Raw genomic sequence first — 18,991 nt, forward strand, 5'->3', positions numbered from 1 at the left:
ATATTGTGAGGTATGGGTCCAAATTCATTCTTTTGCATGTGGAAATCCAGTTTTCCCAGCACCATTTGTTGAAAAGCCCATTCTTTCCTCCACTGAATTGCCTTGGCAACCCTGTTGAAAACCAACTGGTCACAGACCTATGGATTTATTTCTAGACTCCTAATTCTATTTCATTGTTCTAAATGTCTGTCTGTATCCACACTGTCTTGATTATTGCAGCTATGTACTAAGTTGTAAAATTAGGAGGTCTGAGTCATCTGCCTTTGTCCTTTTTAAAGACAGAGTTTTGGCTGTTCTTCATCTTTTGCATTTCCATATGAATGTTATGATCAGCTTGTCAATTTCTTTCAAAAAGAAAGCTGGGATTTTTAACAGGGATTGCATTGAATCTGTATATGAATTTGGATGTATTGCCATCTGTATTAGCTTTCTAAGAGTTTTGTGACAAATTAGTACCAACGAAGTGGCTTAAAACAACAAATTTTATCTTATAATATTGTAGGTCAGAAGTCCCACATGGGTCTTAACAGCATTCTCCCTGGCCACTTGAGACGGTACCCTCACTCCTTGGCTTACCACACCCTTCTCCATCTTCCAAGACAACAATGGCAAGCCAAGTCCTTCACAGGCTGCTATTTCCCTGGTTCTCACTTCTGAAGTCACACTTCCTTCCCACAGCTGGAAAAGGTTCCCTACTTTTAAGGACCCATGTGACCAGATTGGACTCAATGAGACAATCCAGTACCAGCCCCCCCATCCTTAATGTAATCACATCTACAAATTCTCTTTTGCCACATAAGTTAACATTTTAACAAGTTCCACAAGTTCCAATGTGGATATCTTTGGTGAGTCATTATTCTGCTTACCACATCATCTTTATGACGGTTCTTCTTCTTTTTTTTTTTGGTTGGGAAAAGGTCATCTGACTATTGCTTTTGGGGAACAGGGGGCTCAGGCACTCTTTAGGGGTAGGTTCACTTCCTCTTCACCATCACAGGCTCTGGCTATGCAGGATGGCATTGGCCCTGTGGATGGCAGCCATGTGCAGATCAGGGCAGTCTTTGTTCTTGAGGATCATGTGCCTGATGCTGCTGAAAGTGGCCCAGTTGTTCTTGTTGATGGTGGTCTGCATGCATGTAGGAGGTGGCTGGCTTTTGCTGGCCTGATCTCTGTTTCATGACCACCACCACACTGTTCCATCGGCTGTTGGCTTCACATCCACAGTCTTGTGGCGAGTTGGCCTGGTAGCAGAGGGAATGTGGGGCTTCAGGTTACTGGGCTTGGTGCTGTAGGTCTGCTTATTCCTCTTGATCAGGAAACTGGAGCAGTTCTGCACCACCATCCACTGCAGAAGCACAGACATGGTGGCGGTTCCTCTCACAGTGCTGGAGATGGAAATAGCCATACCATCTTAACACTGTTAAACTTTCTAAACCATGAACATGGAATATCTTTTTTTTTTTTTAGATATTCTTTAATTGCCTTTAATGATAGTTCACAGTTTTCAGTGTACAAGTGTTGTACTTCTTTCTTTTTTTGTTAAATTTGTTTGTAAATTTTATTATTTTTCATGCTGTTGTAACTGGGATTATTTTTAAAATTTTATTTTCAGATTGTTGGTAATGTTTGGAAATAAAATTGATTTTTGTTTTTTGATTTTATAGCCCCCATCAACAGAGCTTTGTAATTATTGCTTTATGCAGTTATCTTTACAACCAGACCATGGGAAAAAAAGATTTACAAACAAAAATGCATGCATATTGCCTTTTGTTTTTACTTATGTGGTTACCTTTACCAGCCTATTTATTTCTTCATATGGATTAGAGTTACTGTGTAGTGTTCTTTAATTTTACCATGAAGGATTTCCTTTAGAATGTCTTGTAGGGCAGATACAGTTGTAACAACTCTCTCAGTTTTTGTTTGTCTGGGAATATCTTAATTTCATCTTCATTTTTGAAGGATGTTTTGCTGGTTACAGAGTTTTTAGTTGACAGTCTTTTTCTTTTATTACTCTAAATACACTATGCCACTGCCTTCTGGCCTTTATGGTTTCTGATGAGAAATCAACTATAAATACTTTTGTATATTTTATACACAGTTAACTGCACAGATTATAAAGTGTAGGGTTTGATGAGTTTTGACATGTGTGTACATCCATGTAAGCTTTAGCCAAAGCATGTTATATAAAATTTCCATTTCCTTTAAAAGTTTCCTCAAGCCCCTTTATAAACAGTGCTCTCTTCCATTTCTAAAGCAGCTTTTGCTCTGGTTTCTATAACTATAGAGTACTTTTTTTTTCTATTCTTGAGCTCTATAAAAATGAAATTACACATTATGCACTCTTTTATATCTGACTTCTTTTGCTCAGCATGTTTTTAAGATTTATCCATATTATGGCATGTATTGATAGCATTTAATTTTTTTTTTATTATTATACTTTAAGTTCTAGGGTACATGTGCACAATGTGCAGGTTTGTTACATATGTATACATGTGCCATGTTGGTGTGCTGCACCCATTAACTCGTCATTTAGCATTAGGTATATCTCCTAATGCTATCCCTCCCTACTCCCCCCACCCCATGACAGGCCCCGGTGTATGGTGTTCCCCAGCCTGTGTCCATGAGTTCTCATTGTTCAATTCCACCTATGAGTGAGAACATGCGGTGTCTGGTTTTCTGTCCTTGCGATAGTTTGCAGAGAATGATGGTTTCCAGCTTCATCCATGTCCCTACAAAGGACATGAACTCATCCTTTTTTATGGCTGCATAGTATTCCACAGTGTATACGTGCCACATTTTCTTAATCCAGTCTATCACTGATGGACATTTGGGTTGGTTCCAAGTCTTTGCTGTTGTGAATATGTGTGCATGTGTCTTTATAGCAGCATGATTTATAATCCTTTGGGTATATACCCAGTAATGGGATGGCTGGGTCAAATGATATTTCTAGTTCTAGATCCTTGAGGAATTGCCACACTGACTTCCACAATGGTTGAACTAGTTTACGGTCCCACCAACAGTGTAAAAGTGTTCCTATTTCTCCACGTCCTCTCAGCATCTGTTGTTTCCTGACTTTTTAATGATCGCCATTCTAACTGGTGTGAGATGGTATCTCATTGTGGTTTTGATTTGCATTTCTCTTATGGCCAGTGATGATGAGCATTTTTTCATGTGTCTGTTGGCTGCATAAATGTCTTCTTTTGAGAGTGTGTGTTTATATCCTTTGCCCACTTTTTGTTGGGGTTGTTCGCTTTTTTTCTTGTAAATTTGTTTAAGTTCTTTGTAGATTCTGGATATTAGCCCTTTGTCAGATGGGTAGATTGCAAAAATTTTCTCCCATTCTGTAGGTTGCCTGTTCACTCTGATGGTAGTTTCTTTTGTGCACAGAAGCTCTTTAGTTTAATTAGATCCCATTTCTCAATTTTGGTTTGTGTTGCTGTTTCTTTTTGTGTTTTAGACATGAAATCCTTGCCCATGCCTATGTCCTGAATGGTATTGTCTAGGTTTTCTTCTAGGGTTTTTATGGTTTTAGGTCTGACATTTAAGTCTTTAATCCATCTTGAATTAATTTTTGTATAAGGCGTAAGGAAGGGATCCAGTTTCAGCTTTCTATATATGGCTAGCCAGTTTTCTCAGCACCATTTATTAAATAGGGAATCGTTTCCCCATCTCTTGTTTTTGTCAGGTTTGTCAAAGATCAGATGGTTGTAGATGCGTGGTATTATTTCTGAGGCCTCTATTCTGTTCCATGGTCTATATCTCTGTTTTGGTACCAGTACCATACTGTTTTGGTTACTGTAGCCTTGTGGTATAGTTTGAGGTCAGGTAGCGTGATGCCTCCAGCTTTGTTCTTTTTGCTTAGGATTGTCTTGGTAATGCGGGCTCTTTTTTGCTTCCATATGAACTTTAAAGTCATGTTTTCCAATTCTGTGAAGAAAGTCATTGGAAACTTGATGGGGATGGCATTGAATCTATAAATTACCTTGGGCAGTATGGCCACTTTCACGATATTGATTCTTCCTATCCATGTGCGTGGAATGTTCTTCCATTTGTTTGTGTCCTCTTTTATTTCTTTGAGCAGTGGTTTGTAATTCTCCTTGAAAAGGTCCTTCACATCCCTTGTAAGTTGGATACCTAGGTATTTTATCTTCTTTGAAGCAATTGTGAATGGGAGTTCACTCATGATTTGGCTCTCTGTTTGTCTTTTATTGGTGTACAGGAGTGCTTGTGATTTTTGCACACTGATTTTGTATCCTGAGACTTTGATGAAGTTGCTTATCAGCTTAAGGAGATTTTTGGCTGAGACGGTGGGGTTTTCTAAATATACAATCATGTCATCTGCAAACAGGGAAAATTTGACTTCCTCTTTTCCTAATTGAATACCCTTTATTTCTTTCTCCTGCCTGATTGCCCTGGCCAGAACTTCCAACATCATGTTGAATAGGAGTGGTGAGAGAGGGCGTCCCTGTCTTGTGCCAGTTTTCAAAGGAAATGCTTCCAGTTTTTGCCCATTCAGTATGATATTGGCTGTGGGTTTTTCATAAATAGCTCTTATTATTTTGAGATACATCCCATCAATACCTAATGTATTGAGAGTTTTTAGCATGAAGGGCCGTTGAATTTTGTCGAAGGCCTTTTCTGCCTCTATTGAGATAATCGTGGTTTTTGTCTTTGGTTCTGTTTATATGCTGGATTACGTTTATTGATTTGCATATGTTGAACCAGCCTTGCATCCCAGGGATGAAGCCCACTTGATCATGGTGGATAAGCTTTTTGATGTGCTGCTGGATTCGGTTTGCCAGTATTTTATTGAGGATTTTTGCATCAATGTTCATCAAGGATATTGGTCTGAAATTCTCTTTTTTGGTTGTGTCTCTGCCAGGCTTTGGTGTCAGGATGATGCTGGCCTCATAAAATGAGTTAGGGAGGATTCCCTCTTTTTCTATTGGTTGGAATAGTTTCAGAAAGAATGGTACCAGCTCCTCTTTGTACCTGTGGTAGAATTTGGCTCTGAATCCGTCTGGTCCTGGAATTTTTTTTGGTTGGTAGGCTCTTAATTATTGCGTCAATTTCAGAGCCTGTTATTGGTCTATTCAGGGATTCAACTTCTTCCTGGTTTAGTCTTGGGTGGGTGTATGTGTCCAGGAATTTATCCATTTCTTCTAGATTTTCTAGTTTATTTGCATAGAGGTGTTTATAGTATTCTCTGATGGTAGTTTGTGTCTCTGTGGGATCAGTGGTGATATCCCCTCTATCATTTTTTTTATTGCGTCTATTTGATTCTTCTCTCTTTTCTTCTTTATGAGTCTTGCTAGCGGTCTATCAATTTTGTTGATTGTTTCAAAAAACCAGCTCCTGGATTCATTGATTTTTTGAAGGGTTTTTTGTGTCTCTATCTCCTTCAGTTCTGCTCTGATCTTAGTTATTTCTTGCCTTCTGCTAGCTTTTGAATGTATTTGCTCTTGCTTCTGTAGTTCTTTTAATTGTGATGTTAGAGTGTCAACTTTAGATCTTTCCTGCTTTCTCTTGTGGGCATTTAGTGCTATAAATTTCCCTCTACACACTGCTTTAAATGTGTCCCAGAGATTCTTGTATGTTGTGTCTTTGTTCTCATTGGTTTCAAAGAACATCTTTATTTCTGCCTTCATTTCATTATGTACCCAGTAGTCACTCAGGGGCAGGTTGTTCAGTTTCCATGTAGTTGAGCGGTTTTGAGTGAGTTTCTTAATACTGACTTCTAGTTTGATTGCACTGTGGTCTGAGAGATAGTTTGTTATAATTTCTGTTCTTTTACATTTGCTGAGGAGTGCTTTACTTCCAACTATGTGGTCAATTTTGGAATAAGTGCAATGTGGTGCTGAGAAGAATGTGTATTCTGTTGATTTGGGGTGGTGAGTTCAGTAGATGTCTATTAGGTCCGTTTGGTGCAGAGCTGAGTTCAATTCCTGGGTATCCTTGTTAACTTTCTGTCTTGTTGATCTGTCTAATGTTGACAGTGGGGTGTTAAAATCTCCCATTATTATTGTGTGGGAGTCTAAGTCTCTTTGTAGGTCTCTAAGGACTTGCTTTATGAATCTGGGTGCTCCTGTATTCGGTGCATATATATTTTGGATAGTTAGCTCTCCTTGTTGAATTGATCCCTTTACCTTTGTGTAATGGCCTTCTTTGTCTCTTTTGATCTTTGTTGGTTTCAAGTCTGTTTTATCAGAGACTAGGAATGCAATCCCTGCTCTTTTTGGTTTTCTATTTGCTTGGTATATCTTCCTCCATCCCTTTATTTTGAGCCTATGTGTGTCTCTGCAGGTGAGATGGGTCTCCTGAATACAGCACACTGATGGGTCTTGACTCTTTATCCAATTTGCCAGTCTGTGTCTTTTAATTGGAGCATTTAGCCCATTTACATTTAAGATTAATATTGTTATGTGTGAATTTCATCCTGTCATTATGATGTTAGCTGGTTATTTTGCCCATTAGTTGATGGAATTTCTTCCTAGCATCGATGGTCTTTACAATTTGGCATGTTTTTGCAGTGCTGGTACTGGTTGTTCCTTTCCATGTTTAGTGCTTCCTTCAGGAACTCTTTTAGGGCAGGCCTGGTGGTGACAAAATATCTCAGCATTTGCTTGTCTGTAAAGGATTTTATTTCTCCTTCACTTATGAAGCTTAGTTTGGCTGGATATGAAATTCTGGGTTGAAAATTCTTTTCTTTAAGAATGTTGAATATTGGCCCCCACTCTCTTCTGGCTTGTAGAGTTTCTGCCGAGAGATCAGCTGTTAGTCTGATGGGCTTCCCTTTGTGGGTAGCCCAACCTTTCTCTCTGGCTGCCCTTAACATTTTTTTCTTCATTTCAACTTTGGTGAATCTGACAATTATGTTTCTTGGGGTTGCTCTTCTAGAGGAGTATCTTTGTGGTGTTCTCTGTATTTCCTGAATTTGAATGTTGGCCTGCCTTGCTAGGTTGGGAAAGTTCTCCTGGATAATATCCTGAAGAGTGTTTTCCAACTTGGTTCCATTCTCTCCGTCACTTTGAGGTACACCAATCAGACGTAGATTTGGTCTTTTCACATAGTCCCATATTTCTTGGAGGCTTTGTTCATTTCTTTTTACTCTTTTTTCTCTAAACTTCTCTTCTTGCTTCATTTCATTCATTTGATCTTCAATCACTGATAGCCTTTCTTCCAGTTGATCGAATTGGCTACTGAAGCTTGTACATGCATCGCGTAGTTCTCGTGCCATGGTTTTCAGCTCAATCAGGTCATTTAAGTTCTTCTCTATGCTGTTTATTCTAGTTAGCCATTTGTCCAATCTTATTTCAAGGTTTTTAGCTTCTTTGAGATTGGTTTGAACATCCTCCTTTAGCTCAGAGAGGTTTGTTATTACCGATCTTCTGAAGCCTTCTTCTCTCAACTTGTCAAAGTCATTCTCCATCCAGCTTTGGTCTGTTGCTGGCAAGGAGCTGCAGTCCTTTGGAGGAGAAGAGGCACTCTGATTTTTACAATTTTCAGCTTTTCTGCTCTTGTTTTTCCCCATCTTTGTAGTTTTATCTACCTTTGGTGTTTGATGATGGTGACGTACAGATGGGGTTTTGGTGTGGATGTCCTTTCTATTTGTTTGTTTTCCTTCTAACAGTCAGGACCCTCAGCTGCAGGTCTGTTGGAGTTTGCTGGAGGTCCACTCCAGACCCTGTTTGCCTGGGTATCACCAGCAGAGGCTGCAGAACTGCAAATATTGCAGAACGGCAAATGTTGCTGCCTGATCCTTCCTCTGGAAGCTTCATCTCAGAGGGCCACCTGGCCATATGAGGTGTCAATTGACCCCTACCGGGAGGTCCCTCCCAGTTAGGCTACTCAGGGGTCAGGGACCCACTTGAGGAGCCAGTCGGTCCATTCTCAGATCTCAAACTCTGTGCTGGCAGAACCACTACTCTCTTCAAAGCTGTCAGACAGGGAAGTTTAAGTCTGCGGAAGTTTCTGCTGCCTTTTTTTCAGGTATGCCCTGCCCCCAGAGGTGGAGTCTACAGAGGCAGGCCGATCTCCTTTAGCTGGGGTGGGCTCCACCCAGTTCGAGCTTCCCAGCTGCTTTGTTTACTTACTCAAACCTCAGCAATGGTGGGTGCCCCTCCCCCAGCCTCCCTGCCGCCTTGCAGTTCGATCTTAGACTGCTGTGCTAGAAGTGAGCAAGGTGCCGTGGGTGTGGGATCCTCTGAGCCAGGTGTGGGGTATAATCTCCTGGTGTGCCATTTGCTAAGACTGTTGGAAAAGTGCAGTATTAGGGTGGGAGTGACCCGATTTTCCAGGTGCTGTGTGTCACAGCTTCCCTTGGCTAGGGAAGGGAATTCCCTGACCGCTTGCACTTCCCGGGTGAGGCCATGCCTCGCCCTGCTTCGGCTCACGGTCCATGGGCTGCAGCCACTCTCCTGCACCCACTGTCCTACAAGCCCCAGTGAGGTCAACCCGGTACCTCAGTTGGAAATGCAGAAATCACCTGTCTTCTGTGTCACTCACGCTGGGATCTGTAGACTGGAGCTGTTCCTTTTCGGCCATCTTAGCACCTCCGTGTTTTCTTTTTTATTTCAAGAAATATTTTTATTGTAAGAATATACCACAAATTGTTTATTCATTTTCATGTTGATGGACATTTGGATTCCAAAAATTCCAAATCTGGAAATTTCAAAAGCAATTTCCATTTTCCAGATTGGAACTATTATGAATGCAGATGCTATAAATATTCTTGCATAACAGTTTTTGTTGTTGGTTTTTTAAATTTGGTCTTTTTGTGGTTAAGTACTTGGGAGTAGAATTGAAGATCATGGAGTAGGTATAAGTTTACCTTTATAATAAATATTTTTATGAAAGAGTTGTACCATTTTACACTTTTACTAGCAATATATGAAGGCTTCAATTGCCCCACATTCTGCTATTTGGTGTCTCCAGTATATTTTAAAGATGACTATTCTAATGCCTGCAGCATGGTATATCATTGTGATTTTAATTTGAGCTTCCTTAATGTGCTTATTGGTCATTCATATGTATTCTTTAATGAAGTGCCTGTTTGTTTACATCCATAGTCTATTTTAAAAATTGGTTTGTCTTCTTTATTGAGTTGGGTGAGTTTATATATTTTGAGTATGTTACCTTTGTTAGATACAGCTATTATAAATATTTTTTTCCAGTCTGTGGCTTGCCCATTCATTTTCTTAATGATCTCTTTTAATGGGTAGAAGTTTTAAGTTTTATTGACACACAATTGATCTATTTTTTATAGTTTTGTATTCTTATACAAGAAACCTTTGCCCATCCCAAGGTTGTAAATATTCTCCCATATTTCTCTCAAGAAGCTTTATAGTTTTAAGTTTTATTTTTAAGTCTGTGATCCATATTCAGTTAATTTTTCTGTTATGTTTTTGTGAAGTAGAAGTCAAGATTTACTTTTTTTCTAGTTGTTCAGTACCATTTGTTGAAAACACTTTCCCTTCTCCATGGAACTGCATTAGCTACTTTTATTCAAAATCAATTTACTGTAAAAGCATGGGTCAAATTATGGATGCTGTATTATGTTTCATTCATCTATTTATTCCTTCCTATACTAATAGCATATTGTCCCGATTAGCATGACTTTATAGAAAGTCTTGAAATTAAATAGCCTAACTTTTCCTATGTTTTCCCTCTTTTCCTAGTTTTTTTTTTCTAGTTACTTTGTATTTCCATACAAATTTTAGAGTGAGCTTGATAGCCTGCTGATTTTTATTGGGAGTTTCATTAACTCTGTAAATCATTCTTCATTTATTTTTGCTAGATTTTTCAGATTAATTTGGCAGCTCCATTAGGCAACTAAATAATTTGTTTAATTAATTTATCAAAACTAAATTCTGTAATTCATAAGCTAAGCACAGCCTTATGTAGGTTCTTTGCACCTGAGTATATTAAGAAAACTGTCAAAGCTAAGCCAGCCATATGAATTAGATTATTTAGGTGTTAGCAAATTCATATTCCTGGAAAATTTTCTTGGGCTTCACATTCTTACACAAATATACAGCTGAATTTGTAAATGTGAAATAATAATAACAGAATTAGCTAAGAAGTATTAAGAGGGAAATAAATTCCAGGCATTGTGCTACATGTTTCACAGGCATTTTCTTAATATTTTCAATAACTTATAGGACACAAGTACTAGTATCATTCCCATTTAATGGATAAGGAAGCTGAGGTTTAGGGTCACACAGCTATTCAATGGTGGACTGGAATCCAATCTGACAGTCTCTAGAGCCTGACATTTTGAACACTAGCTACACAGTCTCCAATGTGTTAGCAGTTGAATGCCCCCATGGTCTTATTCCAAAGATAATCACATCAGCAACGAAACATCAATTCTCTGCTGGTTTTTTTTATTTGGTCTTTTTATGGTTCTAGGCTGAGAACAGGCTCTGGGATGAGCAATGCATGGTCCTTGCTTCTTCATGATGTATGGGTGATTTTTGGCTAGAACTACATCCTCCATTAGATCAGAATCTTATTATCAGAATATCACCACAGATCAGCCAGCCAAGGGCCATCAAAATCCTCTCTAGATAAAGGTGATTTCCTTCATGAAAATGTTGGAACATAGAAGTATTGTGCCACTTTTGTATAAGTTTCCATTTCCAAAGGTCTGAAGTCTTTGGGTAAGAATAAACATATAAATATCAAATAAGTATTACTACCATAGGTTATAGCAGGATTTTCTAGGTGTTCACTTGCCTTAATCACTCACAGTGTTACTCACAGGGCTGCACAGATGTTAAATATTGGGAGTTCTTTTCACAGTATATTTTACCATTTGAAGTATAAGCATTTTGTGTAGTGTGGATTTCTTAGTGTAACAGTAATTGTTAATTATATTTTCCATAATTTCAAATAAATGCAGGACTTCCTCCTTGCTTAAACATAACTTTACTCCTGGTAGATGGCTACTTTTTAGTAGTAGCAGACAAATGCATTTTCCTTTTTGCATCAAAATGAAAATGTTTTGCAAAAATCTTATAGAATTGGACAGGAAGGTACAAATCTGAGGATGCAAGACAATGAGCCCAAAGGAGAGCATCTGTCTGCAAGGAGGGTTGGTGGTGGGAAGTGCAGGAATCTTGGCTCAGGATGGAGGGTGACCAACTGGTCCTAGTATTGGCATCGAATCCTGCATCCCAGGAAACCCTTGAGTCCCAAGCTGTTGCTGCAAAACTCTGATTTTGCCTGAGCCATTAGACATCAGAGTGACTCACTGGTTTTCAACCTTTACAAAATCTACATTGTTACATGCCAGAGTTAAAAGACAGTCTCAGCTAGGTGTGGCGGTGTGTACCTTAGTACCAGCTACTCAGAAGACTCCTTGAACCCAGGATTCCGAATCCAGCTTGGGCAACATAGCAAGATACTCTCCACCAAACAACAGCAACAACAAGGGGCAGTCTCACTGGAAATGTCCACAATGACTGTGTATTTGATGATATTAAGAAATTGAGAAATTATTGATACTTAGTTTATGTGTGATAATGGTATTGTGGTTATGTTTTTAAAAAGAATTCTTATCTTTTAGAGATACATCTTAAATATTCATGGGTAAAATGATATCATGTCTAGGATTTGCTTCAAAAAAATCCCAGGGGGAGAAGTGAAATGCAGAGAGGGTGAATAAATAAAACATTATTGGCTATATTTCGGCAATGGTTGAAGCTGAGTGAAGGCTACGTGGGGTATCATTTTACCATTTTTCTCACTATTGTGTATTTTTTAAATCTTTCATAATAAAATAAGATAATCCTACTAACTTTGTTTAAAGATTGAAAAATGAAACTGAAACCTTAGGTACTTGAAAGATAGTTCCTGAAAGACGTGCAACTGAGAAGGATTGGATTATAAAAAGCAAGGGAAGAGCTTGTAACCAAATTTTAATGACGTTATTCCATGTTTTCAAACTCCCACATATTATAATGACATCAGTAATAATAACAACAGCAGATGCTGTGGCAGCAACAGTTCATGTTTATATAATATATACTATAAGGTTGGGACTTTTCTAAGAACTTTACCTTAATTATCTCACTCTTATTATTTCTACTTAATCCATGAGAAAACTGAGGCTAACTAACTTGGCTACTGTACTAGCAAGTAGTGGAACTAGGATTTGAACCCAGAGAGGATGACTCTGTACTGCATTAATTCAACTAATTTTCATAGAGCAACTACTGTGTTCTAGGCCCTGGAGCAGAGGTGGAGAATTAAAGAGCAAAACGTCTTGCCAGCATGGACCTTCTATTCCAACGGGAGGAAACACACAAAATCCAACAAGTTTAATACAAAATGTTTGTATTTTAGGGAGGGTGGTAAGTGCTGGGGACAAAAATAAATCAGGAAAGTAGGTAGAGAGTGATGGGTGATCAGAAAGGCCTTACTAACAGTGACATCGAATAGGCAGCCGAAGGTGGTGGGTAGGGAATTTCAAGTAAGAAAGACATCAAGTGCAAAGGCCCTGTGGCTGGGGCTTGCTTGGTGGGTTCACGGATCAGGATGGAAGCCTGTATGGCTGGAGCTGAGGTGACAGACAAAGGGGAGAGCAGTAAAGACCAGGCCATGAAGGTCAGAGCATGTGACACTTCTAAGTACAGTTGGGCTTTTATCTAAAGATCATGCAGGCTGCTGTGTTGATTACAGGCAGCAGGAGTTTAAGCAGAAAGGTAGGGAGACCTATTAGGAGGCTTTTCTAAGACCTAAGAGACAGAGGCCGTGGCTTAGACTAGGCTCGTGTGTGAGAAGAGGTCAGATTTGGAATATATATGGAAGGTAGAACTGACAGAATTTTCATTAATAGCCTATGCTCTAAACCACTGTGCCACTCTTAAAATATTTATTCACATTTATAATTGAAATTAAAAATGAAGACATTCTCTCTTTCTGTTAAATTAATCAAAGAACATTTTATCTGCTGCAAGACAATGAGCCCAAAGGACAGCATCTGTCTGCAAGGAGGCTCGGTGGTGGGAAGTGCACGAGTCTTGACTCAGGATGGAGGGTGACCGACTGGTCCTGGTATTGGCACTGAATCCTGCATCCCAGGAAACGCTTGAGTCCCAAGCAAGCTGGGATGGTTGGTCACCCCACTCAGACTCACGGTTCGCATCCCACCTCTTTCACTCTTCACTCTGGAACTTGGTACAAATTGCTTAAGGCCTCGACCCTCAGTTTCCCCAACTCTAAGTGGAGATAATAATCTACTTGCTGAGCTTTTCTGAGAGTCTTAGAGGTCCTGGATGTGAGCGTGCTTTGTGAACTGTGAGACACTAAGAATTAAAGCGCAAGAATTGTTCTTTAATAACACGTTTCGCAGGACCTTTGCATCTGAGGTACTCGGTCCCCTGGACCGCCCCTGCTTCCTCTGCAGGAAGGAAGTCAGGAAGCCTCTCACCTGCTGGAAGCCTGAGGCGGAGGGCGGAGGGCGGAGGGCGGAGGGCCACCGACGTGGCCGATCCCCATGAACAGTGGTCTGGCCTCTGGAGCGTCCCTCACAACCTCCAGGACTCCCAAGGCTCCCGCAGTGTTTCCTAAGACCCCACAGTGAGGGAGTTGAGGGCCCCGTGGAGGAAGGGGCTGCGTGTGAGAGGCTCTGGAACACAGAGGGGTGCGCTAGACTAGGGAGGCGGTGGCATACAGTAGGACTTCGTCAGTCGGCGCTATGCCTGGAACCCATGCTACTTCTAAGAGACCATGGAAAGGTTTAAATATCTGCTGAAATCACAGCCAGAAAAAAAGAATATAATCGAGCTTGTCACCAGTACAGTTACAAAACGATTTATTTTAATTGATACTTTCAGAGGTGGGGAGAGGTCCACAAAGGCAAAAGTGTCGAAAGCTGCTAGAAACATAAGGTATCCCTGGAGGGAGACAGAGTCCAACTGGCTTGGGCAGCATCTCCATCCACACAGAGTTCTATGGATTCATGTTCAGTTTGCCTGGCGCCCTCTTTTCACTAATCCAGAGACAGCATCTCTTGAATAAGAGCTACTTTATTTCCAGCAATACGAAAGAGATTGGAGCATGGTTGGTTGCTTACCTATCTGTCTGTCTATCATCTATCTATTTATTTTTATACAGACTTAGACAGTCAACACAGTAAGTGTGACCAGGACTATCATTGCTTCTGTGTATGGGCTGTGATTAGTAAACATGTTGTCACAGAGAACTTAAATTCCCAGTTTGAGAACTGATGTACCACATCTCTTTGTGGGTGATGTTTGCTGGATTGAGTAATTCTATTCACCTTATCTAATTCATTTATTAAGAAGTCTTTGGAAAATGACCTGAGATTAAACTAATATGGTCTTTTGTAGGTTATATCCTTGAAACTTTCATAAAAGTGCGCACCAACAACTTATCCCAAGTCTCTATCAGTGATTTTCAAACTGTGACTCTGTGTTCTGAAACCCCACCCCCAGCCCTGACACACACACACACACACACACGCACACACACGCACACACAAAATTTCTCTTCAGAGACCCCTTAGGGGCTGCACTGGGGGTGTGTTTTTAAGATGATATCACAAGCAGAATGAAGCTCCTGATCCCCTCCTTTCTTTATTTATAGCAATTCCGGTTCACTTGTGGGTGTCACATAAGGTTTATTTGAACGATAGGTTCTGTGGCTAAATTAAACTTATAAACCATTCTAACTGGAAGTTGTATTTTTTTCCCATGACGATATTATTGAACATCAATATACCTTAAAGTAAGGTGTGTGTGTGTGTCTGTGTCTGTGTGTGTAAGCAATTTAAAAGAAATAATAATTTATATCATAAGGATAAAATTTTACATACGACATTTTTACGTGGAGTATCCTGTTTAACAGCTGAATATTGACTGGTTGTTACTGGTTAGAAAAGCCCTGCAACCTTTGACATGCTCTGAGATCTCAACTGGTTTAAGAATCAGAGAAATTATATTTTTGGCATTAAGATAAATGCTCCTATTAAGTTTTTTGATTGATGAGAGGGAGGGAAGGAGGAATGTTACAATTCTAACTCCTAAAGCAACTATTTAAAAAATGGCTGAGTTGGCTCTATCTAGTTGACTTCAGATACAGATAATTCAACCATATAAACGTTCTCTTGGAAAATAACTCCACAAAGGTAAATCCACTTGTAAACGGGGGTGGGCGTGGGGAGAGAATTTGAGTGTGAGCACCTGGAACAAAAGCACTTTTTTCCACTGAAAAAAATCTTCCTGGGGTTGATTTCCATAATGGTACATTTCCTCTTTATAAATCCTAGTCATCAATCATCAAATTGTGTTTAATGAGCACCTGTGTAGATCATAGATTCCACAGTTCATCCTCAAAACTCAAATTTTGAGTTGCCTCTTGCTCTAAGAATTATAGTCCACCCCCAGGGTTTGTTCCTGGTTTGTTTGGCACCTTTGCTCCTGGCTGAACTTGAATCAAGGTGCAGGATTTCAGTGTCTTCTCTCACTCCCCTCCCCACCTTTCCTGGACACCAAGGTCTCCCACCCTCAGCATTATTGACATTTTGGGCCAAATAATTATTTGTTCGGAGGGTTGCTTTTGCATTGTAGGATGTTTGGCAGCATCCCTGGCCTCTAGCCACTAGAGGCCATTAGCATCCCCTTCCCAGTTGTGATAACCGTAAAAGTCTCCAAATATTGCCACATGTTCCCTTTAGAAGTAGGGACGGAGGGGTGGGCGCGGTGGCTCACGCTTGTAATCCCAGCACTTTGGGAGGCTGAGGGGGGCGGATCACGAGGTCAGGAGATCGAGACCACGGTGAAACCCCGTCTCTACTAAAAATACAAAAAATTAGCCGGGCGTGGTGGCGGGCGCCTGTAGTCCCAGCTACTCGGAGAGGCTGAGGCAGGAGAATGGCGTGAACCCGGGAGGCGGAGCTTGCAGTGAGCCGAGATTGCGCCACTGCACTCCAGGCTGGGTGACAGAGCGAGACTCCGTCTCAAAAACAAAAAAAAAAAAACAAAAACAAAAAAACAAAAAGAAGTAGGGAGGGAGGAAAACCATTGCTCTAATCCATGAGGTTCCCAAGACTCTAGAATCCTGCCAGGAATTACCTGGCCGCTACTGGACATGGTCAAAGAAATTTTAGACCCATGTGATTTACCCAAGTCAATGTTCTCAACCTTTGCTGCGTTTTAGAATCACCTGAGATGTTTACAAAGGACCAACTGGGCACTAGTATTTTTTCAAAAGTTCCCCCAGGAAATTCAAATTTGTAGACACAGTAGACAACCTCTGAACTAGACGTACTTAGTAATCTTAATACTTATAAAAACCAACCAACCAACCAACCAACAATGACCCAACAATTTTATTTCAAATAGGAAATATCCAGGTAGCTTCAAAGCAAGAAAAAAAATCCCATATGTCCATAGATTGTAGAACATAAGTCATCAGAAACATTTCACATTTGCTCTCTGTTGTTCTGTTATCAGCATAAAGCAGTTGGGAAAACGAATGCCTTTGGGAATTCTGGGCTTTTTGACAGTTTGACTGAAGGTGCATCCCTTGATGTAGGGCATCCCCTGGTGCTTGTAACTCATAGGCGGTCTTTTGTCAAAAGTAACATCTATTAGAGAACTTCAAGGGGAAAAGACTGAACCAGAGGAAATCCCTTGAATGTAATGTTTGGTGCTGGCAGGAAGGAAGATCAAGACTTAGCAAGACCAGAGGTGGCTTAGAAAGCGAGGCCTTCTGATAATGTTTTTCAGCAAATGAAAATTATGATTAAATTGATACCACTTTCCTTCATCCGTACTCAGTAAGTGTGAGAATAGACCCAAACAATGAGAGTCTTTCTATCTTAAGATTGAGAAACATTTTGTCCAGAGGTGTATATATTCTAGAAGCTGCCAATTCCACTTCTGGCCAGCCAGGAAGATTTGGCAAAGATTCTCAGCCAGCTACTGATGTTCTGAAAGGTAGAGGAATGCATTAGATAACGTTCAACTTTCTGTGTGCTCTTGGACAGCTCAACTTATCTTCCCTAAGATTTTGTTTCTTTATCTGAAAAATGGGCAATGTGGCATTTGCCTCAGATAGTCATTATGAGGATTAAATTAGATGATGTGTGTGAAAGTGCCTTGTGAATTGTTAAGCCCAATAAGGTAATATTATCTTTTTGGAGAACTCCCACTCTGAAGATTCAGCTAGACCAGGATCCAGTGGCTTTCAGTTTTGACTTCTAGGGTATGTGTAAAATAATGGACAAGCACAGTCGTTGATATAACTTGTCAAATGTCTGTTCTCAAGTGGGCAATTACGAAAATACATTTGAGCTAAAAAGACAGAGTGATGTATTTTTCATGACTGAGGTTACAATTGTATTTTAGGTTATTATATACTAAAGAACAGGAAATTAATTGGTGTCCTCTAAAATGCAGGAGAGCAAGAGATTAATCTGATAAATGGTTTCCATTAAAAATTCCATTTGGCTTCTCAAATTCATCTTGTCTCCTGCAGTTTCTGAATGCCACAATGTCCTCCCCTTGTGCCTTCCAGCTGCGTTCTCTTGCTCCCTACATCACTAGATTTGGAGAATATCAGTATTTATACAAATCCAGTAGCACAGCATAACTAGAAGCTTAACCCATTAGCTCCCTAATTCATGAATATGTTGACTGAAACCATGGTTTTGTCTTTCAATTTAGGGTTTGGTTGATACTCAGAATGTAATCTTTGTCGATACTGAAGAAAAGGGTTTTGGTGACACCATTTCATACAGATAGTGCAGCTGAGACCACCCAAATGAGACTGTCGTCAAGATGCCAAGTTATTAGTGCTTACCTAGGAAGAATTCCCATCAAGGATGAAATAAACAGGGCAGGAGAGAAAGCTGTTTCAGGGGACGGTCAGTGTTATTCTGGGGGGTGGGGGTGGGGGACACTGGTAGAGAAGTCGTCAGTGTTTCCAAACTTTTACTCAGATGCTTTTCCAATTAGGTGTCCCATATGGCTAGCAGACAAAACTGAGTGGATTCCACCTCAGGCTTACGAAAACACAGACACTTAGATGCCATCTTTCTGAAGAGAATCCCAAACTGATTGCAAATCCAGAGGTGAGCATGCCACTACATGATGACACTGAGTTCATATTTCTCTGGTTTGTCCTCAGATTGTTCTGCCTTAAAGACTGAGTCAGGCTCTGGATGGTGGATTTCAATGACAAGAACATAGATGAGGCCTCCAATGACAGCACCAACCAAAGGGCCCACTACAGGAATCCACCAGAAGTTGTTTCCAGCTCTGAAATCAAACAAGAAATTAGTGATACATTTCTTGGCCTTCCTCCTGGTATTACTGTCTAGTTTTTCACTGACTTGTTAGTCTTTCTCACGCTCATCTTTCCCTCTTAACTCAGCAAGAGCTAAGTATAAGGGGGGCTCACTGCAGCATGGCAACTGTCATCCTTGACTTTCCACTACACCTGATTTCAGATGTTCTATTTCATTGTCCTATTAATATTTGTGAGATATTATGTCTTATTTATTTTCCTTTTATAAAATATAGTGCCTGAGCCCATCGTTATGATTGAGGGCCCCTAAGAAAGTTCAGGTCAATTATTCAGAATTGCCTTTCCCTCATCCTGAAATAATGATGCCTGTGGATTACAAGTAGAATGTAGAGAGATTCCTGGGCATCATTAGTGTATGAGGACAATCAAACTAATCAATCAGGAAACGTTTTTCAATCAATGAATGAATTTTTAAAAAATCTAAGGTGGACGTGTGAATTGCCTTCTAAATACAATTTAAATCAGTACTTCTTTTTTAAGGTCATAGCTTGAGGCTACCCTCATGACTCTCTTTCTTCCAGAAATCCTCAATGTCAGTACATTACAGGAAAGCTATAGTTCTGGGGAAAAGCAGGTATCTTTGTGAGTTGTCACCATCTTCTTTGGAGAGAGAAAATTCATGTAAGTAATTTCTTTTTTTTTTTTTTTTTTT

General features: G+C 40.0%; 1 protein-coding gene and 1 pseudogene across 8 annotated transcripts in view; both read right to left on the reverse strand.

Moving 5' to 3' along the window:
• Window positions 1-974: 974 nt before the first annotated feature.
• Window positions 975-1,363, reverse strand: LOC129482480 (large ribosomal subunit protein eL28-like; annotated as a pseudogene).
• A 14,965-nt stretch (window positions 1,364-16,328) lies between these two features.
• Window positions 16,329-18,991, reverse strand: part of AQP9 (aquaporin 9) — a 69,120-nt gene continuing 66,457 nt past the window's right edge. For all 8 annotated transcript variants that reach the window (XM_055278377.2, XM_055278376.2, XM_055278374.2 and 5 more), the window contains one exon: window positions 16,329-18,290. In XM_055278377.2, coding sequence (XP_055134352.1) covers window positions 18,116-18,290 — 175 coding nt within the window. In that variant the 3' untranslated portion in view covers window positions 16,329-18,115. The remainder of the gene's footprint in view (window positions 18,291-18,991) is intronic.

This window comes from Symphalangus syndactylus, chromosome 5 (genome assembly GCF_028878055.3).
Source record: "Symphalangus syndactylus isolate Jambi chromosome 5, NHGRI_mSymSyn1-v2.1_pri, whole genome shotgun sequence".
In the NCBI taxonomy this organism is placed as follows: domain Eukaryota; kingdom Metazoa; phylum Chordata; class Mammalia; order Primates; family Hylobatidae; genus Symphalangus; species Symphalangus syndactylus.